Source organism: Anopheles moucheti, chromosome 3 (assembly GCF_943734755.1).
Source record: "Anopheles moucheti chromosome 3, idAnoMoucSN_F20_07, whole genome shotgun sequence".
Taxonomy (NCBI): domain Eukaryota; kingdom Metazoa; phylum Arthropoda; class Insecta; order Diptera; family Culicidae; genus Anopheles; species Anopheles moucheti.
This window is the reverse complement of record NC_069141.1, coordinates 2,840,610-2,863,753: the sequence shown is the minus strand read 5'-3', so window position 1 is coordinate 2,863,753 and position 23,144 is coordinate 2,840,610. Positions and strand designations below refer to the sequence as shown.

Genomic DNA, 23,144 nt, shown 5'->3' with positions numbered 1-23,144 from the left:
ATTGATAAACGACGAGCCTCATACGCGTTTCGCCGCGTATCCTTCTGTCGATTGTTTTAGTTCTGCGTCAAACCATTGCACCTACCCGGCCATCACCATCCTAAACCGTACCGAAAACAGCGCAAAGAGTGGATTATAATTTTCCAAATCACTGAATCGGAGACGATCCTTCCGTTTGCTGACGACGTCGTAAAGAATGGTTGCGCGTTTCCTCGATTGATGATGGTCGGTTGCTATCATGCTGGTCGGGGTCTGCACGTAAGACAAAATCGGTACGCCTTGCAGTTCCACGCATCCACAACCATCAATCACAAGCGTTGGTAGAGAGTGAGGCAAACATTGCGAGTGAATGTCCGCATTCGTGGCGCTTCCATTTTGAGGAATGCCTACCAAACAACACCCGGTCGAAGATTCCACCCGGCACAGCATTTCCCGTGAGCAATAGGTGGAAAAGAGGATAAAAATCTTGTGCCCACGCCGACGGTGGAGGCTTTCCGATTCCGAGACTAATTGTACCGGCACCGGCAAATTCCACGCGGGCAAAGTCATTTGAATAATTTCGTTCCCTTTTGTTTCCTCGCTGGGAAAGCGGACAGGTAGCGGAAGAAGGTAAGCAAAAAAAACCCCGTCTGATCAAATTAAACACCAAGAATTCAACACAACAAGCCGGTGTAGTGCTCGGTCCTAGCAAAAGGGCGTTGAGCAGCGGGTAGGAGGACCTCTAAGAGGTCGAAAATGAGGAGCCAAAACATATTTGACAGAGTCGCTTGTCGTGAAACATACACACACACACAAATGCCGCTAAGGACACTTAATTGAATCAAAGGAAATGGAATTAAATTGATGACAGAGGCGTCATTCTCTTTCGCTTGCTACCGATTCGAAGTGACGATGGTGATGTTCAAACAACATCCAAGAAACTTTGCTTATGGTCCAACCATGGTGGCATGTCCGCGGACGGTAGCCGAAAAAACGTAATTACGAATAAATTGAGTGATTTAGCAGATGGCGCGCGCTGTAGCTGATATAATTTCATTATGCGCACTGGTCAATGTTGAGCGCGCGATTCCTGGATGGTACAATCAATGGTAAACGACAGCGCGCGGAATTTAGTCGAAATAAAGGAAAAAAGCGCTCCAACTCCGGGCCCATGCCATCGTGTCTAGGGAATGTTGTTCGGAAGTTGAACGAGCGTTATATTTCTCACAATATTAAGCAATTTTGGGAATTTTATTACGAAAAAACACTTGAGAGTATATGGGGGGGATGGGATGAATGCAGCGAATTCAAGGGAGTGTTTTGTGAAGGTGTCAACGATGCCACGGAATAGTTCTTGGAAAATGGTGACAAAATTCAATACGAATCGATTTCATGCCTAATTATAGTGTTTCTAAAGAAATTGATAAATAAATAGATGATGTGTTCAGCGATACTGGAATTTTACGATTAAATGGTCACCTTTTACCAAGTCCTTTAAATACATTCGTGACGAGTTCCATATTTTCCAAACAAAAAACTCTCTTTTTGAATCGCGCGACACCACTTCTGACGTGAATGTTCTGCCATACTTTCAATCCGCAACTTCCTTTCGATGGTATAATCAGTTAGTTACAACCCAGGTTAGCCCCAATCTAATTTTGGCCTTACTTAACATTCAGCATTGCCGTTAAAAAAACCCCCTAACAGACACTTTTATTCCCCGTAAAACTGTTTATAAAGAAAGCATAAGAAACTCCGTATGTAAACAGCGCTAATTACCACTAACCGGGAGCGTCAATTAATTACTATTCATGCTTAAGGAAAATTGCTTCACAGCTAATTATAAACTTTCCTGCCGCATACTATGCAAACGTCCAATGATACCTCGTAACAACACCATCGTCGAAGGGGAACTGGTGTAAAACTGGTAAAGAAGTTGGCCGAGAAAATGCTTGCCAAATGCAACATCTTCATACCGCGCATCGTCAAGCGAGGAAAAAACGGAAAGAGTTAAATCTACCTGACAAGCACCGTGGTGGAGGTAAATTTAGAAAAAAACGGGTTTTTGTATACATTCGAAAGAGAGGAAAAACAACCCTGGACTGCTGGTGTGCATGAAGATTAGATCGGACACTCGAAAGGATACAATCCAATTCCAGCTGCATTTTATCCGCCAGTGGTTTTACATTTGTTCCGCACTCCGAAAACAGTATCACGTACGGCCAATCTAATTACTTTCGCCAAACGATGGTAAGCAGGACATCAAGTCCGAGCCCGCGACCATGGCTAACCGACCCAAAATTCCTTCTCATCTGTACCATTTTTCCAAAGCGGCACTTGAAAACGTGTGACGTGCTTCGCTTCTGTACGTCTCGAACTCTCCGTCCTTCGGTGGAAGACGAGACGCAAAGGGTGTCGACTTTATCATGCCGTCTACAGAAATTCTCAACGACCATGGCAATTCGTTTGACTTAAGTTTTACACCTCCCTCGGTTTTTGTGTTTGGAATCTGGATGGGCTTGTGGAGCTTAAGCCAGCCTGCCGCCACCACTCGGTTGCGTTAGCGTTATCTGACCCCAACCAGACAACTTTGCAGGAGAGAGAAAAAAGTGGCAAGCAAGCAAGAAGAAAACGACCCCTTCCAGACAAACAAACCAGAAGACAGCGACAAAACAGGATAACTGGATAAGAAGTAAGGTCAGAAGACGTGGCCGTGCTTTTCGTTTGCCCTGCTGTACTGCCATGCTACGGGGGTTTGCCCTGCTGGTGAAACTAATTAATAACATTTTAAAACAAAACTGAGTAAGTCTTTAGACGTTTATCTTGCTTTGAAATGCAACGGTCTGGGAAAGTCGAATACGATGGCAAATGCAGCTACCAACACCGACGCTTACGTTCGTGCATGAAGTTTTCTCTGCCGTCGGATGACTTGGGTACCGGTTTTTTGCCCGCTGCCGTGTTGAAGGGTTGAAGGGGCTATCTTCCTGTTGTTTGGTAACTTCTATCCTTTTTCACTATTTCTTACCGTCCATCTGGAACTAGCGTTTGTGTGGTAGTGAAATTATGAAAACCAACAGTGTGAATAACAGTCAGATGCACTTCCCGTTGCAACAAACCGCGTGTTCTGTGTGACAGTAGTCCAAGGGCTGGGCTGCAGTTGGAACTCCACTCTCTCTTGTCGCGTTTCCTCGTGATTATCTACGGCTCCAGGAGAGTGCCAGTGTACAGGTCCAAGGATTAAACCGTAATGCCATTACAAGATCATTCCGGTGGGGGTTTTTTTCTATCGGTTCTTCCCACTTGTGCAGTGTGCACCTGAGCACTTAACGAGTTGGCTTTTCCCGTGGAATGTGTTACGTTTCGATCTACGTGTACCGTTCGGGGTTTGTACTGTGTTCGCGTAAAAGTTGCGTTCTACTTTTCAGCGGACCATAATGATCTGAAGCGGTATCTAAAACTATACAACGGTTTTAGCTTTTCCTCCAGAAGCTTATGATGAAAGGTGTATACTCACCGCAGTAAAACTTTCGAACAAACATCAGTGAAGCTGTAAGGTGGATTGGACAACAGTTGGCATGTACACTGGTGAATGGGTTTGACCCACTGTACAACCATAGAGCAAGTCTGGAAAGCAATGCGACTTTTTGCCTCCCGTACGGTTAAGCTTTCGATACGAAACCGCAACAAGAAGTAGAGTCATGTCAACGCATCGAAATGGAGCAAAGGATGTACAGGAAAGAGGCTAGTCGAAAACGGGCTACAAAAAGATGAAATGTGCAACAGAGACCGAGTGTGTACGACTGGTGTGATAACGTTTGGTTGGGACAAGCATTGAGCTCCATCCAAGCTGCAGGCCATGTTCCGTTTGTTTTTTTTATTGCTTTCGAGCACAAATCGTTTCCCGCCCCAGACGGTGCAACAGTCAGGGAGGATAGAACGAAACGGAATCTATATAGCATAAAGCGCTTCATGCTGCCATGAAGGGTTTGAACTCTACTGCACAAAGTCGCCATCATTTGTACACTATAAAGATTCGACCTTCGATCAGGCACAGTACCAGAATAATAGAACACCACGCAACAAGCGCTTTCGATGGTGGCAAGTGTGCGTGTGCGATCACGACACTTGATATAAAATGGCATCCGATCACTTAATCGTTGCCGCACATACTTACACATTGTCCAGCTCGTCCGGCGTGGCATCAATTGCCATCGGGCACGCGAACGGATGCAGGTTCTGGGTGGTATAACTAAGCATCTTCATATTATTCAATAAAATGTCTTCCCTTTCAGGGGTTTCCTCGCTCGATAAAATGAATCGATCAGACGCAAAAGTAGTAAAAAAAATCCTTTCTTCGTTTCACAGTCACAGTCACAGTCACAAACTTGGAAAGCACTAAGAGTCTTCGTAACACGTGGTAAGAAAAACTATTCACTATACCCACACTTTAAGGAGGTATTTTTTAAGGATGCTGATAAAGTTAACGTCCACTTCACTGACGGACAGACGGGTCACGCACGTGGGAGCATAAACTTTGGAAAAGAAAGTAACAAAGACGCTGATTTCGTTCGCAAAAACAACACTTGCACACGACACGCGGTCAACACGTGGGTTTACGTTCGTTGTCGAGCTTTGGAAAAACCTTAGCGCAGACCCAGATGTAGCACTGTAGCTATCGTTGTTGAATGATAGTTGCAAAAAGTGAGGTTAGAGAAACTGACGGTGCCTAACGCTAGCAAACAACGCGCAACTGGTTCGAAAGGTTAACGAGAACGAAATGATCGAGCAGGAGCTGTGAGACGCAGTACGATCCGCTGCTGATAAAACACGATAGTGTCAACGAGATAAAACGGGTGCTGGTATGCGTGTGTGGATAACTACTGTTAAGTGAGAGATCTTTCTTTTTGGGATAATGTTACGTTGCGTGTTACTCGGGAGATGATCACTGATCATAGGTATGATCTTTTGTTACCAATACTTGTGCATGACAAGAGAATCATCTAAGAATAATGCAGAGGAGAGAGAAAGAGAGACATAATGTACAGTTTATTCTGTATGCGCATTAAGCCTTTTAAATTTTATATCGGATATTTATAAGCAAGTAGAATTTTAAATCCCCATCATAAAACGCTCATTCTTAATGCCTAGTAAAAACGTGCAGTTCGTAGAATTGTGTTACCTCTTTGTTCTTCCTTCTTTGCTCTTGCTTTCACCTGGGAGAAAGTCTTCATTATCACTCACTCATACACACGTACACACACCCAAAAAAGCACCTGCAATTAGCGTCAGAATAGCGTCTGCTCTCAGTTAGGCAACATCTCACGAAAGATCGCGGAACAGTTAAGTGTGCTCTTTTTGTTTTTTGTGCGTTGTGTAACTATTTGTGAAGTGCGTGTCATTCATAAATGAAAGAGGAAACCCCAACCTTTCTTCCTTTGGATAAACTCGAAAAGACCAAACATATATCCTACCCACGCTGTACGCTGTTGTACCCACGCGGTACAACCCACGCCGTACGCAAAAGTTATCGCAGTGTAAGTAGTACGCGTACGCAAAGTACGCAAAAAAAGTGTCCATCGATCGATCGTTGTCCAACACTGGTTTTGTTAGTGTGCGTGCGGTCTATATTGGCGCGATTCCCCTTTCCATTGCATGCGAGAGAAGAAAGCTGTACGCAATAGAAAAGCCTCTCTCTTTGCTCTACAAATTCTATAGATCAATGCAGGAGCTTGAGGTCAAAGTGCAACGCGTTTGCAGTGAGCATGCAAACAACAATGTCGTTTTTCACTATTCGTTTTGTTTTAGCGTGTGTTTATCAGTGTTATCCCGTTACGTGTCACAAGATAGAAAGCATCCATAAACATTTATAAAAAGTTATAGTTTCGTTTGCGAAGATTGGCCCCGGAAAGGACGATGTTTGTGTGCGGTTATGTGAATCCTGTTGCTAGGGAAAGTAGTGCAATCAACGTAATCAGTGACACGTGTTATCTAAGAAATGGTGAAAATTAATGTGTTATTGTGTTAGTGTCCTGCCAGTGTCAGTGTTAGTGACGCCTGCCAAAAGCTGATCGAAGCCGGATAAGGTAAGTGGAGAATATTTGAATCTATATTATATTACACTTTATTATTATATTATTTTGATGTTCTATGTTATATTACACGTTGATGATTGAGACGAAGGAGGCGGTAGTGGATGATCTTTGTATTCAATCCATCTTTTGTTGTGTTATGTATTGATTGTGAATAGTGTAACCTTTATTTTACTTCTGCACCAGCACAACAACTTCAAGAGGACTAGGTCTGCCATTCCTAGCAGCTTACTTACTTAATTACTTGTGAAGCTCAGGTTTTGGCCTGCTGCAGGAATCCTCCATTTTGCTCACGGTAATACACCACTGACACGCCCCGAATTAATTACTAGGATTTATTACTTCTTCAATATTGAAAGATTTTTGTCCGGTGCAAGTCACCTGTTGCGTCTGGGAACTTTCGATGAAATCAAATAACACCCAGCTCCCAGTAATAATAGAAATCGAATCATGTAATCACCGTTAGTTACATAATCCATCAAACCAAATGCAACAAATGGTATCAAATGGTCAGGCAGTGGAATTTCCGGAACATTAACCTAAATGATAAGAATATTATAGCACACGGTGGAAGGTCGCCCGGAGTGATTTAGTAATTGAAAAGTGTCCTCTGACAAAAAGAAAAGAAATAAAGTCCAAACCATCATCATTTTCCGCGCTTACCGGGTTTGCGAAAAAGGAAAATCATTCATCCGCGCGGAAGTAGCAAATGAAATAGGTGCAAAAAACCGTCCTCCATAAAGGTATGCAACAATCTCGACTTACTTATAGCACCTGTCCTGCTGTGTGGCAGGATAAATATCGCAGATGAGAATGGAGCACACATTGTCATATCGTAACCATCCATCTCATAACCTTATTTTTTACGATATACTGCTTCTGGAGGCCACCTTTTGGGGCTTTTGTAACTCCGTACGCTCACATCCTCCGGTGGGAAGAAATTGAGGTTAAAGGTGAACTTCCGGCGTATCGTGCAAGTACGCTAGAGATGCAAAATTTACCGGCAAAAAACACCCCCGAAGCGCTGGAAGAATGTGAACTATTCTTTTTTTCGCCCGTTCGTTTGCACACTCGAATTATATCAGTTAGAAAATAGCTCACCACTTACTACGGTACGCTTCGTCACGCGGCTTGATGCTTATCGGACACGACCTCATTTCGGATGCTGTGCCATGGTTTTGCGAGCGCAAACTATTCAAGTGAGCCACTTCCGTTTCAAAATACTTTCTACCGGGATGTGTTGGGTAGCTCTTCTGGAGCTTAACTTATCATATCGTTGAGTTACTATTTGGAAAATGGTACAAGTTTGCGAAGGATAATCTTTTTCCCGAGCTTCGCAGAATATCTTTCATGACGAGAAGGAGATTTACGTGGAAATGTACGACAGACAATAGAGCTTTAGCTGTGAGGGCAAGAGGGAAGATCTCCAATGGAACTGGGGTATGAACCATTGACGTCACAGAGCATTATCTTACGGATCCGTTACAGAAAAATATTTGCTAGGAAGAGCAAAATTTTCAAAGTACTCTATTTCAATGGTAATCTTTCGGAAAATCCCTCACTTATAAGTTGAAGTTCAACAATTGTAACAATGAATCTTAACGCCACTGACGAGTTCCAGTTTAACCACACTGTAACGTTTTACACGACATATTTCTGATTCGTCGAGAGATTAGAAATTTACAATTATCTAAACATTCGCTAGGCATTTCTCATTCGCTTCATCTTTTCCCTCATATCATGCATATCGCTTCGGATACTACATTTCTTAAGGCAACCATAAAAACCAACACTGCCCCATCACGTAACTCCGGAAAACTTCCGTGCCGGTGACCCGAACCCAAATGTATGCTCTCATCCCAAATCGAATGCTATCGTTAGCATTAACGTAATAGTGCTCGAAATTACTCCGACATTGGGCAAAGACTTTTCCTCCGTGGCGGAGATTGACGTGACGTGACATTCGTACCGTCCCCTTGACTAGATTACGATGGATTCGTTGACAACCGGCAAACGAACCGTGGCAACAACAACAAAAAAAAGCTTCGAAATCCATCCCGAAGCCATCTTTTGGGGACAATATTCTTGTCACGTTTTTGCCGGAGCCCTTCGGAGGGTTTGTGCGAAACGGAGAACCAGCGCACGATTGAGACGCGGCCCGGGCGATATTGTTGCTGTTGCCGAAGCCTTCATAATCTCTAAACATGAAAGCAATCAGTTTCCCATTTCCGAACGGGACCAGAAGCCCAAAATGGAGTTGGGCGGGAGCGCTCCTCCCATCCTCGGGAATAGGCCAAAAGCCGACGGCCAAATAGGTCCCCAAAAATGATAAACTGCAATGGTGTCAGTGTATGGTTATGGCTTTAACTGCTTGTCGAAATCGGTTTCTGTGTAGATGGTGTCGTTTAAAGTTCACCTAAATAAAACTAATTTCGGTGCAAGCTTATATCCGAGATAAGCATTTGAATGATTGCCATGAGGAGAGGTGAATTTTATTTGTATTGTGTACGATTTTAAGTTTCTGTGTCTAGCTCTTCACGAACTTTCCAAAATGTGTTTAACTTCGTTAAAGATTAATAATAGAAAATTGTTCTCTTTCCTACAACTCGATCCTGAGTCAATACAGTCTCCTGCAATATAACTAGGTCTTCAGCAATGAGGATGACAAAGTCTTAACAACTTTCTCAAGGCTAAAAAGAGGCAAAGCAAACCAGCATCCTTCCTATCCTTAATCGGGAAATTGAAAAAGGTACTGCAGCTTCCTGGGATGCACAATTCCCTGAAACGCCTCTGACGTACCCAGTTCCATCCTACCTGAGACTGTGAAATGCAAACGCGCAAGTATGCAATTTGTATTTATTTATACAAAACTGCGCCCCCGACAGCCAATAGTGATTTTCCGGGAAGCTACACTTCTGACGGATGTCTGCGGTAGCACAGAATGTTATTGCAAAATTGACTTCCTTTCCCGCAAACACAACGACACATTTCGCACAATGCCACTGCTGCGTGAGAAGCTTCCGGTGTGGCTGGGTGCCCCATGCAAACAGGGCAATGCAGCTCACCTGGTCGGATGCATACTGGTCGGAATGCATTCTCGCTTTTGATCGAAGGTTGGTCATCAGTTTCCCGGAGCGATCTAAAGTGTTTATATTTGATGTAATGCAGAAGCTATCATCTCGAGTTTGCCCCCGATCACCGGAGCGTACAGCTAATCATACACTCATAAGCTCTCACATACGGCTCACATCGGTTCTCGTTTGAAGTGTTCGCCGGTGTAAGAAGCACACCGTCGGGCACACCCGAAGACAATTTCCTTTCAACTACGTCACCCGCCGGAAGTGGGCACCGGAATTGATGCGTTCCAGATAAGGCCATTTAACCTCTGAATACTGTATATGTTCCTTTCTCACCCTCAGTGCAGTGGTGATAGGAAACGCTTTCAGCAAAACCGTAAGCTATTGATTGGCTTTGGCCTTTAACAAACCCTGCGCTATCCCAACCGGACCCATCGAACGGTGTCTCAAAGACCACAGCCTCCGTCCCGGGTCGGCATCGTAATTAATGAACTCACTCATATCGGGCTTCCTGGGGACGGTTCGCATCCACCGGAAACCAGTTGGGACACTGGCAAATGCTATCGAAGCGTTGCGATCTCGTGGAGCACAGCTACATCTATAGCTGGAAGTAAGCAAATTAAGAGCTTGCCATCGATTTGTGGCTACCGCTATTGTGGAACTAGACAAAATTCATTTAAGCGTAAGCATGCTATTGAGCAGGAAGGCAACACCGCAATTCATCATTTTACTTTCAATTAGGCTAAAAACTAGATTAAAATCTATCTGCTTTGGAGCCAAACGACCTGGTACTGTTGATACCAGAGATAGCTGCGCTTACACAACGCACAATTTGACAATCGTTCGTATTGTGAGCCTTCGTTTACTTAGAACGATCGAATGATCCGAAAGATAATTGATGCCAGTGTAACTTCATTGTGGAGAGTCGCCACACCTCAGAATAGCCGATTCAAAGTCAAATGGAAATTTATGGCTCGCATGGGAAATACACAATGGATACCTTAAATCCCAGGCTATTCATAACGAAAACCAAAAAAAAAGACCTACAAAAGAGTGCCATGAGCCGACGATTCGTCCTGTGCGTACGAAGATCCTGCCGATTGAACTATTCTTATGGTGAGCTTTTTGAAGAACGTTGTCCAAATGGAGATTCCGTTCGTGAGTTACGTCGGACCTTTGTAAGTTTTCGCGATACAGAGCCTCAATCCCAGAAGGGTCGATGTGTTGCAAGTTCTCCCATAATTGATTTATATCGATTGTTTTCATATTATCATAGACATCTTGAGTTTTGTACTCGAGCTCCCAATACCTACTGACAGATTGTACAGTCCGTGCGCTTGTTTCGTGTGAATTCGTGCAAATTCAAAGGCAGTAAATTGAACCAATAAATAACAATTTCGCTATCACAATTGGAAGGTCATCAATATATGCATGCACAGTGCAAGCTTTTTTTCTCTTGCGCTTCCTTTAGCTTCTGCTCATGGCCACTGGAATAGATTTGATTGTGGGGGACAATCAGTGAGCGTTCCCGTTCGGCATGGTGCGCAAATCCTGGCAACCGATGTTGAGCTCCTGGCGGGCATCATCATCATCGCGTATCGGCCTCCTAGCCATACATGGTAGCAGGTTTTCCCGTGCTGCTAGCAGAAGTAGAACATGTCTGAACATTGGCCACGTACCGCGTATGGTGAAGAGCATTTCATTTGCGGAGCTATCTCTGCTGAATGCTGGAGTATTAGGCCAGATCGTGCCTCGGGTAAAACGGGTTTGTTACATGACAGTGGAGTCTTTTCATGGTTTCCCCAGTAAAGAGACCAGCAGACTAGGCTGCCTGATGTAACATTATCTTTTCAGCTGGCCAAACGTGGACAATACGATACGGGGCAGGGATGCAATGAGTGCTTGCGTTAGTAACTACTTGGTTGGTTTTTGAAGCGGACTGGTATCATCGCGTATATTCATCCACCTGGCCAGTTTTTGGGTACTTCTTCATAATGGGGACGAGCACGGAGGATATAGTACCCGAAAAATCGTTTTTCTGTCTTTCAGGCTAGCAATACTTGACGCTATCGCCATCCATTTGAAGTGGTGCGGTCTCTCACTCACTGCTGCGCCACCATATCACCATGGACACGTGTTTCAGTGCTTCACAATTCTGGCCAAACACAACCATAGGAACCAATGTTTCACATTTCCTGTACTCTACTCACACCCATTCCAACTATGTCATCTCCACCATAAACTGCGAGGATGGCCATTGCGAGGGATAATAATCCGGTCGTTGGCCGACCAAAAATGAGATGCAGCATCAGTGCTGGCAGCCATGTCGGTCAGCTCTTTAGGTCGCTCATTGTTTGGCAAATTTATGATTTCAATGTTTTACGATTTTGTTACAATTTTCAACACATCCGGCACGGGGTGGTGCGTCGATTGCGGTGGTGAAAAGATTCCCGTCCGGCAACGCTACTGGCGCCATTGGTTGGGCCAACAAAAAAAGAAAAACGACATCTCGTGGCAAATGGTCACAATGAACCGCTGGAAGGAGGGCGAAAAGCGAGGATACTTCCAATGTGAGGTTAGGTCATGTACTACTATGCCAATCGATGTACTAAAGTATGGGCGGAGAAAGGGGAAAACATCAGGCGAAGCGAAAAGTACACGAAAAAATGGCGCCGGTTTGTGAAACAATGGAACCGGACGGCGAAACCGGAATCCGATTTTGGGTTACTAACGAATGTTCCCGTTTGCACTTTCTGAGGTTAGGTTCACCGCTCTCCAGTACCCTTTGTTTGAGGCAGTTATTTTCAGCGACCATTGTTCGGCTTGCAGCATACATTCGCCCATGTACACGATGATGGCATGATAAAATTTTGAAATTAGAAGTCACACTAACGGATATATCGCTGGTGAGTGTAGGAAATGGTCTCGCCCGCCTTCCTCCCGTTTCACAATACGAGAATGAGCCCCAGCCATGTGCGGAACGTGAAAAAAGGGATTAACCAAATGGCATATTACAGAGCAAGAATTTTATTCTGGTCGAAAGAAACAATGCGTCTTTAGCGGGAAACTGTTCATTCCAGTTCTCGGCCACATTAATGTCTTACTTGCGGCGAAAGAATAGAGAGAACTCATATTCTGTAATGGGCGCTGTACCAGAACACAATAGCAGTTGCGAAAACACACGTCATACTGATGAAACAGAAGAATAGTAATGGTTACTGAATAAATTTGTATGATGAATAGAAGCTGCTTTTAATCTGGAAAGTACACCCGACATGTCGTTGGAAGGTTTTGCAATGTTTAGGATTTTTTATCAAAATTCCTTAACAGTCCATTGTGGACATAACTGTCCATAGTTGTAGTGTAGGATTTTTGGAAAAGCATAGCATGTACATTTTCTGATTCTATACCCGTGGAAGCTGTCAATACAAGGCATCATAAAAAGGAAACATTTGCTTTTGAAATACATAACTTTAGGCGTTTTTACCTAATTAGCCTAAAAGTATGCAATCCGGTGTATTTCTTTTGGTTCCTTTTTTGTTTTCAAATCTCCTGACATTGTTTTTTTTTTGTTGTTGCCACCCAAGTGCCTTTTTTGTGTCATTTTTTAAAGCATATCATCTGGGAATCAACACACCAAACGATCGTTATGCGTTGCAACTAGCTCATTTATTAATGCGCTCTTTGGCAACGTTTCGTGTGGCGCGACATCGCTTATAATTTGGCTAATAATAGTCTCCGCTTTGCTTTCGTCCTGGTACTTAGCAATGGAAAACGGGGGCTTGATGGAGATAAATGGGAAGTTTGTCCCTACATAAAGGCTTTTTTCTGTTGCTGTTGGCTGGCTTCGTAGCGTTTGTTGGTGGAGTTTTTTTGTTGTACGATGCCAGCCGTCGGTGTCGTAATGGACGCAAGCTAAACGTTTAATGAAGGGGAAGTGGCTGAATGGCATCGGGAAATGAGCAACATTTTGGGGACGTCCGACACTCTCCGATACCCGGTGCCAACATCGTCAGCGCCAGCCGTCACCGCAGCAATGATTTACGGCACTCAGCGAGGAGGCCAACGCCAGACAACTGGTAGAGCGATTGTGGTCGTGGCGGCATCTGGGTAGTGTCTGGGACACGAGGGTTTTTTTTCCCGCATGGGGAATGGTGGTTTTACATGCCGACGGGTTGATTTAGCTTTTGGGATGACGGGCGGTCGGCTTTTGGGTGGGTTCCATCCACACCATCGATTATTCGACAGAGGTCTGTTCTCGTTTTGTGTGTGTGTGAGTGTGGAAAATTCTTCATCCCTGTCGGAAAAGATACCATTCGCCGGTCCGGAAGCTAACCGAAATTGAATGTGCAAAGAAGAGTGCGCCACCGTGATCCTTCGTTTGAAGGTCATTTTTTTGCATCCGAACCCAGGATGAGGACAGGAAAGAACCGAAATTTCCTTTTTCACACCACCTCAGGGGGCAGCAGCAAAGCGAAAATAAAAAAGGACATGACTCTTGTGCTGCAAGTGTTTTTTTTTTCAAATCTTTCGCTCCTTCTCTCCTGCATCTTGGCGAACGCGGATGGAAATCGGAAATAATGCCCGCTTTTTTGTTGCATGTTTTCTCACCACACCGTCCCGGAAGTGGTGGAAAATTGAATGAAATCGATCCACGATACTCTTTCAATATCCGGTTGCTGTTACCGACCGGCTTACAGCGCCTGGCTAAACCAACCGTCTGCGTACCGTCCTTCGAACGGAGTGCAGATAAGAAAACGATAAACCTATTAAATTATCTTCCCGTGCCGTGGCACGGGTAAAATGGTACAGCGAACAGGAACCAGGCCTCGGCAAAGGAAACGTCCGCCGTTATCGATCCTTTATCTATGGTTCGCGTACACCGCCAGCCAACTTTTAAACGACGTACATTTTTTATGCGTCCGCTACTTTAATGAAAACCTTCCGTTTGCTGTCGGTGTGTGGGTGCGCTGGTCCTGCGTTCCGCGGCAGAGCCGCATGCCGAGACCAAAGCGATTCCATCCCGGCTGGTGAACTGGTGGGCACACGCAACCGGCCCTGGTAGCCTCCTGTGTTGAGTGGCATCGTTTCCTACCAGCCTGCTTCCCGTTTCGAAGCATCGCACACAAGAGAGATATCCGTCCTTGGCTCCCGAACCCGAACCCACGCTCCCAGCAACGGTGTGAACGGATCCGGAAGCGCAAGTAAAACAGAATCGGAAGCGCACCGGGCATTTCAAGCGGGTTGTTTTCTTTCTTTCCCATTTTTTTTTGTTGAAAGGAAAAAGCAAAGTGCCACTTATCCGCCATTATGCGAGGACGATGACAACGAGTGTGGCGAACTCGACGTATCAGGGAGGTGGGGCCTGCCGTTTGCTAGGCGTAGGCATCTTGTTTTATGGAGCACTTCTGGGCCAACCACAGCGGCGCGTTTCAGCCGTGTGTCGGTTTTGGTTGCAAATGTTTTGGAGGTTTCCTTTTTTATGTGTGCAAAACAGCGATTGCGGTGGCGAAGACCGAGAGTACAAACCACTTTAATGGACTTTAAGAACCGCAGCGTCGGCAATAGAGCGATAGCTTTCGAAGGAATATTTTGTTATGTGAATTGCATACCTTTAGGCGTTTTATTCTACGTTTCCATTCAAATCCAACGGAGTTAACAAATACTGTTGAATAAAAAACCCCTAAAACACCATCATGTATATATTTTTAAATATTTCATACATGATTTCCTTCCTTAATTTAAACACGTTTCCGAAAACATACGCATCAAAACAAAATCACCAATAAATCAATAAATTGATTACAGCATCATCAACGTCAACGTCTCGCATCACATTTTTTGAACGATTTTCCCAGATTCTCCAATTTGAATATGTTCATCAACCATGCCACGCGCATCTTTCGCAGGGGAAAGATATTAAATTATAGACCATGAAGGAGAGGCTTTAACATTTTGACAGGGTGCGCTGGCATAGAAAAAAAATCAGCCTTCGTAAAGGGAAGGCCCCACGGATATCTAGGTTAACGAGGCACGGGCCTTATTAAAAGACTTGTTTCGTGTGCCATACGTTAAGCGGGCATAATCTGATTCACCTTGAAGAGCAGCATGTTGTCTGGTTGAAGATGAAGCTGCCATTCCCGGGCCCCGTCCGTGCCCGACCAAGATTTTGTTCTACAAAAATCACATTAAATTGAGAGCTACTTATAGACACAGGGAGGAAAACGACACACACACACACACAAGGAAGCAACGATGGAACGATATAGCGAGCTTTTGTGGAAAAATTGGATCCGTATTCGAGCATCGTTTGTGCTATTATTGACTACCGGAGGCTACGGCGATGGCAATAGCGGGATTCGCGTTGTTTTTGAACTTCCCTCCGCTTTAACGGTCGAGCTGAATCGATCGATGGTTGGGGCGGGCATGGTTCAAAGCACATCACATAGAGCTGATTCAACAGGTTCGTTATCTTTCCCTACCTTTCTGGTGCTTTACGCTCAAAAGTTAATGCTCTCAAAGGTTAGTGAACGAGATTGTGTTTTCTTTCTGGTAGCGCGTTTTTTTTTCCTCCTCCTCAGGGTGCATCCAATTGTCAATCCCTTAATAGGCAATCGCCCGAGGCTGCCTGTGAGAGATCGTTTTAAAACATTCGGTAGTTTTCCCAACAGTCCATCATCCGTTTCGTGAAAGGACCAAACAAAGCAATCTTCATTACGGAATGTTCTTCCATCGCAGCAAAATCATCAAAGGTTTCAAGAATTGTGAAGGTTAGCGAAGAAACATGTTGTTATGTTTGATGCGCTAAAAGACACAATCCGAAGAAAAGAATCGAAAGTTTTCTCGATCAATGGGAAGTACTTGGCTTCGCTTTCCCTCACTGCGTTTCCCGGGGTTTTGATTTTTCCTCCCTCCTCGCGTGTTTAAGTTTGTCGCGATTGGATTTCCTTCTCTTTCTGCGACGTTGTGGTTGCTGAGGAAAAATCTTAAACACACTTACAAAACGAAGAGCTTATGCGGAAAAGTTCATTTCCGTGTTGCCTTTCCGCATGTTACTACCGAGAGTCCGCGCACCAATGCGGGCGAGGGCAAGGACAAAAACAAAATCCTTCTTATTATGATCCACGATCTTCAGGTTCGGTGAGAGGTAAAGTTTGTACCTCGCTTTTTTTCTTCCCTTACTTCATTTCCCTGTCTCCTGCTGCTTCTCGGCCACTCACTTCCTTAGCCCTGAAAGACCATAGATTCGAGCGTCCAAGAAGTTCGTCTCACTTTGCTTTGTCTTACGGTGGAAGATTTCTTCAACCGGCTGGCAAGAGAACTGAGTTACTTCAACCAGCAGTAGTTGGACCCAAGAAGTTTCCTTCCGTGAAGGAAAAATGTTTTCTTTCTTCTACACCAAGTGGCTTTCCACTTCATGTCGCATTCCAACCCGAGCTGGTTCACTTTTGTTCAGCTCGTTCGCGCGACTCGGTGTGTGTGTGTTGTGCGACTCGGTGAGAGTTCTTCTCCCCCGTTTGGGATTTCTTTCAGGTGGTGCATCTTGACTGCTGTGCACATCAATGGTGAAAAGATTCGTCTTTTTTTCTATTCCTCGTACCGATTCGAAATTCTTTTTTTGTTCAGTTTTAACTGAGTTTTTTTTTGTTGGGAAAATTCAAAACTGTCACCAGAGCGGGAAAAACCCGAAAAGGGAACGATTTGTGGCACAAATTTCCTGCCCATTGCCAATGCTTCTCCATGCGCTTCCACTGCCAAGGTCTGAAAGTCGTGAAACATCCGGTTGCACGGTTGAAATATTTGGAGTTAAACTTTGTCGAACGGTTTTCTTCACTTCGTCGTGCGGGGAAAATATGGATGAATGGTAGTTTTCGACAGAATGGACGATTTTCGACGCTTCACGTATTTTTTCTCCGGTTCGCTTGTGCGGCGGATTAAAGATATTCATTTCGCCGGAGCGCGGGTTGGTTTTTATGTTGTTGTTATTGTTGTATGTTCCTGCTTCATCCTTCTGGTCGACATATTTCCATCCTGAATTCGATAACAGACTGTGTGGCAGCGCGGAAGGCTTGAGGAATCTCCGCATTTGCGAACGGAAAAACTATCTCAACAATCTCTTTCGCAACTATTCTGTGCAGCGCCGGAATGCATCGCTTTTTTCGCCGATATTGCATGGGGAATGTTGCCGTTCGGTGTTTGCACCTGCCGCACTCCGAGTTGCAGGTGATTTTTGGTATCTTTGAATATTTTTTTCTTTACTCTCAAGGATGCAGAATCGTTGGAATGGATTTCCGCGAAAATCTTTTCCATGCAACGCAATCATATCATCCAGATATCTTGGCTTGGGAAAGCTTCCCGATCTCTCTCTCTCTCACACACACATTCATGCACGGTTAGGTGCATTTCTCGCTTTGCATTTGATAGCAAAACGATCGCGTTCTATCGCACCGCGAACTTGTTTGTGAATAGATTTTTGTCAGCTTAAAAACTTTTCACGTGGAAAAAGGCGACGCATTCGCGGAACTTGCACGACAACAGTACCGTCCGTTACTGTGGAAAAGAAAGTGAATTTGTTGCTTCTTTTTGCAATATATGCACGATTCGATACGCGCATTTCTCCTGGAAGTTTTCCTCACACATTGTGCCGGGTGAGTGAATCATTTCGCGTAAAATTTAATCGTTGTGCAAATCGGCTGGGTTAAGCTCCCATTTGCTCGGCGGGATGAGGGCCAATGATCCTCGTTTATTGTTCGATCGATTTGAGATGTGATAAAACTAGGCTTATTTAACTTTTCACCATCCCCGTTTTGTTGCCGCCAACAAGCATCTGGTTGCCAATTTCAATAAAACCCGATTCCGGTTTCTTTCCCAACCCAAACAGAACGCAATCCCTGGACACATTCTCCGTTATCTGTTTCTCTATAGAGATGGTCGAGAAACCGGGATCCAAACCGATTCCGTGCCGGGGGGGCAGTAAAAATCAAACGAGATATACCCGATTCCAGTATTTGCCCGTATCCCATCCATCCATCCGAAAAACCCGGCTTTGTTTGCACGCCGGTATCCCAAGTTTAGGTGCCCGCCGGCCACCATGCCAAGGATGAGGGAGGGGGGAGTATTAGTATGTCCAATTTTTATCGATGGACGAGAAGTTCTGGCAGATGGGTGCAGGTTTATTGTTTCGAGCTGCAAAACCCTGTTGTTTTCTGAGGGCGGAAGAATTTTCTGTTCCGATCGATTGAATTGACTGTCCTGCTAGGGTTCGCACTGTTAGGCATCGGGGAGGAAGGTCTATTTGTTATTGATTTTTCCAAGGCTAAACCTTCCATCGGTTTTGCAGTTTTGTGTTTTTTTGTTTCTTTTTTGGACATGGACGAATAAACCGCTACGTATCATTGTAGCGCCATTGCGATCGGTTTCGAATGGCGTTTGACTGTTGCTTCGAACATATTGCGAATCAAGCTAATGGTCGGTTTTGTGACACTGATGAGATGGTGTGATGTCGTTTCTTCCGGGTGGAATGAATTGTCGGATTGATTGTATACAGCTTTTACAGGAGAGTTTTATTAAGGAGAGGAAAAAAAACTATTTCAGCATTACTTCCAACATGAAATTTCATTGAACAAAAGATTGAGTCGGTAAGGGAAGATTAATTCGAGAGAGCTTTTGTTGCTTAACACATCCTTTGTCCAGTGAGGATTTGTTAAGTTTGCCCAAACTATCTATATAATTTTTGGAAGAATGCTTATAACTGTGCCTACAGTGTCCTTAATCGCTACTTGGAACATTATTTTTCGATAATTTGAGGTATTGTATTTCTTAATAAAAAATCATAATCTTAAGATTACAATGTTGTTATTCATTCTCATTTTACACAAAGAAGTTTGTGCTATTGATTTCGTATCAAAAAAGTAATCCAAAAAAAGGTTATGTTAATAAACAAGAGTGTCACCCATATTTCGGGTCACGCGGTGCGGAAAGTGTTAAGAAGAAAATGAACACACGTCATATGTTGTTTAGAAAAATTCCAATTCATCTTGCAGCAAAATGTTTCAATGCATTCATCAAAAGACTTTTTTCTATATTTGCACAATATCTTTGAGAGTGGTGAGCAGTGCAAAAACTTCCTTCCACAGTAAATCATTGCATCAAACCGAATACACTATCAAAACCAAGCATATAGCCCCCACGACTCGTTCAACCGCACCCGGTTTTGTATCTCATCCGAGAACTGTACAAACTTTAACTATTCAGCTTTAGCATAGGTTCACCTTCTCGGGCATTTCGGCTAGCAAACATTCGCTCCCACATGCACTCTCGAAAGTCGAAAGGCATCGCAACGATGGCATGCGATGAAACGAGCTATAGAAAACGGCACAACCTCGGGGGGAAAATCGTTTAAAAGTATACTTCCCCAAAGTAGGAGCAAGTCCTTTTTTTCCCCCGATAACGAAGATTCGTTCAAGGAGTTGGTAAGTTGTGCAGAAGCTTCAGGGGGGGAGAAAACTCATTCCCCGTTTGTACATACACCGTTTGAATGGGAATGATTTGCCGTGATTTGTTGCCGTTTAGTGTTTTCCCTTTGCGATGTGGGTCATTAGTTGTGCTTTATTATGAGTTGGGTGACGGTAGGTTTTGGGGGTGGAGCACCGATGTGAACATGGGGGCAATCTATCATAAGTTGTGAAATTGTTCCACTTGAAACTCTGTGCGGTTAGTGTATTGTTATACAACCTGAAGGTATATCAGTAATGTAGATACATAATTTGACAGGTTATTTATTAATCCTTGTGGAAATCTAGTTTGGTGCAAACAAACTCTGGGAATTGATTAGAATTACTATTTAATATTTATTATTGAATGTTTAATTATCACGCATCGTATTGTGTAAACTTAATTTAGCTCACGACATAGCTTGAGCTTGATTTATATCTTTTTGTTTCATTTTTTTATCATGAAATCGACACCCTGTACCCCTGTCGCGAGAAGAAATTGTGAAACTTTATTTCAAATTACAAACAATTTCGTTCACCATTTCAATTTTATTACGCTGCACGGATTTAATAAAACGACACAGCCATAGCCATAAAAGTGTCCCCATTCCCGCTCAAAAACCGGTCGGGCTTTAGAACGTGTTTATCGTCTTGAAGAATAAATAAGCACGAAGCCGAAAGCCATTTTGCTGAATTAACGAACCGTTCAGCAACCGACACGAACGCGCCACCCGCTTGAGCATCGGGCGAGATATGATGCTTCTAGCAAACGGAAGGATTTTATGGTCTGCTGATTGGGATTTCGTACAGTTCCTTTTTTTGTTGCGCTATCCATTTATGATACTGCGGGAGGGGGTGGAGTGGTCGTCAAAAAAAATCCCCAACTAGTTAAAAGATGATGGAACTGATAACGGGACGAAGGAAAAAATCATCTTCCCAATATGATAGCACACAACGCCACCAGAATAGAGAAAGGAATTAATCATTATTTCATTCTGCTGTGTTTCTCCTGCTGGGGTCCTGGAGTAGACGGTAGATTCCACATTGCGGTCACGTAAAGTGTGTGCGAAGGGATCCCCGAATCGGTTCCGACATGTCTGGGGAGGATCCTAAACTTGTCACAGTGAGCCGCGCAATGTGCTACAAGCGAGGACCGTGGGTACCCAATGGGAAAGCAAAGCGGTTACGCACTTAACGTCAGAACCCGAGCCCCGAAATCGTGTATATTGCTGTAAAATGATAGCTTGCAGATGGGATAAAAGTTATTTCTGATCATGGTCCTTTACAACACGGGACAGATGTAGTATTTGGATGTAACCTCAGGATTTTACCCAGGGCAGGGAGCGGTGATGGTGAGCGATGAAACTTTCTGCCAACGACCTGACAGAAACCACGTAATAAGCAGGTGTAGTCCGATTAGGTGCATCCATCCGGCTCAAGTAACAACATCCAGGCATCCCTGACCGGTGTCGGCGGAATTCTTGATTGGGCTGTACACATGCGGACGATATGCTGCAGTGACTTCAAACCAAAATATTAATTTCCTGCTATTTGGTCTACTGCCCCGAACCTAGCTTACTGCGGAAAGTTTTGCTGCTTTCCCATGCCGGGGTGGACAGTTATCGTATAATTTGGCTGGATTACGGTGTGGTGATTGGACGGATGTAGACGACAGAGTTGTAAAATGCTGTATCACTCGTGAATAGTTTTTCTTTCTCGACCGCCTTTTGACTCATCCAATTGCAAAATATCATAAACTCTTGGGTAGTTTGAAATCGGAGAATTATCCCTTTTTTTCTGCTGAGGTATACAGTTTGAGTATAACTCCATACAATTTCCATACTATCTGGTTTCAGACAGGAACACCCATGTGCTGGCTATTTGATCAGAATGCAACCATAAAATTCATATTTATTTCATCATCAAAACGTCGGAGCCGCTTCAGCAGCCAGCTTCCGTTCCATTCGGACACACACTTGCCAAGGATACGCCCGATGGAAACGGATCCAGGCTTGATAAACTTTCTGCCCACAACGTGCCACATTTCGGTGCCTATACCAGAACGCAACTGCGAGAAAATGGCTACAAATCTCATTCCGTGGCTTCGCTTAGTTGTGCTGTGGAAAGATTTCGGAAACCTTCCATCACTCGCTCGCTCGCTCGCTCGCTCTCTGTCGTGCTGTTCATAAAGCGGATTACCACAGAATGCAATTATTCATTTATCGTTTACATTGGATTGGACTTGATTTCGGACTCGGCCCACGTCCGGTGAAAAAAGGGTCAACGCGGTGAGGACAACCACCAGTAAAGTGGGTTAAGTTGGTTCCGTTTGGGGATCCTTTCCACCGTAACGATGATGTTGTGCCCGGTTTATAAAGCCAATCTCGGACAGCAGAACCCTTAGCCATTGCATGGGCTATTTTTTGTACGGGAGGGTTTCCATTTCTATCAAACAGCAACATTTCTTGCGGTGGCTTCATCATGCTTCGAAGGATGAAGCACTTTTTTCTTGCGGGATCCGGATGTTCCGGAGCGCACAGGTCTTTGGCGATGATGGATGATGGATCGTTTGACTTGAGAGGTTGTAGAAAATTGACTAAATCTTCCGTAAACTTAAGCCTTCTTGATGGGGTTGCTTAGCGGACAGTTAAGACGGACCAAAGCTTCGAAAGGAAACAGGGCTCTCTACCCAAAAGGAGACTCTTAGATCAAACGGTTGCCTGTTTGGTGGGTAAACAAGGTAAATTCGGCCTACAAATTGCATAACTTTAGGTGCTTTTTTATCGCTTCAAAGCTGTGCAACTGGGTTTCATCCACAGTGCTCTAATCGTGACACGTTTTAAATTATTTCACGAACAATACGGCGAATGAGGGACGTATAGCAATCATTATTTTAATTGCAGCTTCGTGTGCCCTGCTTCCGTTTTGATTCAGTAACACAAAGAGTTGCACCGCTTGCAGTATGACTGCATGAATCTTGGTGTAACCTCCGATATCAATTTTACCAAGGAGGAAAACAATTTTCCACCCACCGACCGAGAACTTCAGGAAGATCGCCTTCTTTCCACGTACAGTTCCGAACAGAGACCGGTGGCCAAACTCATGGAAACTCGTTAAGGACAGGGCGACCTGGGCTCCAACGCCCGCTCAATCCGTTGCCGTTTCCGTTTCATTTCCACTTCATTTCACGCTTGTTCCCCGGTGTCGCTCGATGTTGATTGTGCACCGGTAAGTCTGATCCAGCAATTGCTACACCGTGAAAGGCGTGTGCTCTCAAACAGCCTTCCCTCGTAGCCGAACCGTTGGAATTGCTGCCTGTGTACCATCGGAAAAGCGAAAATGGAGGAAAATCATTCAAAGCTTAATTGCACTTGTAAATTATGCAGTTTTATATTTACACGTGTATTCTTGTTGTTTTCTTGTTCGACAATTTCTTGTTCTTGCTATTTCACTCAGCACCACATCTGATAAGGGGTGTCCTTTTGACGCATGGGAGGGAAAAACCC

General features: G+C 44.2%; 2 protein-coding genes across 3 annotated transcripts in view; one reads left to right on the top strand and one right to left on the bottom strand.

The window, feature by feature from the left end:
• The window catches only part of LOC128303298 (CUGBP Elav-like family member 2), a 133,037-nt gene extending 128,301 nt beyond the window's left edge, over positions 1 to 4,736 (bottom strand). For both annotated transcript variants that reach the window (XM_053040201.1, XM_053040202.1), the window contains exon 1: positions 4,154 to 4,736. In XM_053040201.1, the coding sequence (XP_052896161.1) occupies positions 4,154 to 4,242 (89 nt within the window). In that variant the 5' untranslated portion in view covers positions 4,243 to 4,736. The remainder of the gene's footprint in view (positions 1 to 4,153) is intronic.
• A 1,163-nt stretch (positions 4,737 to 5,899) lies between these two features.
• LOC128303300 (stress-activated protein kinase JNK) overlaps positions 5,900 to 23,144 on the top strand; it is a 284,621-nt gene continuing 267,376 nt past the window's right edge. Inside the window, exon 1 of the mRNA XM_053040209.1 lies at positions 5,900 to 6,062. The gene's annotated coding sequence lies outside the window, so the exon portion shown is untranslated. The remainder of the gene's footprint in view (positions 6,063 to 23,144) is intronic.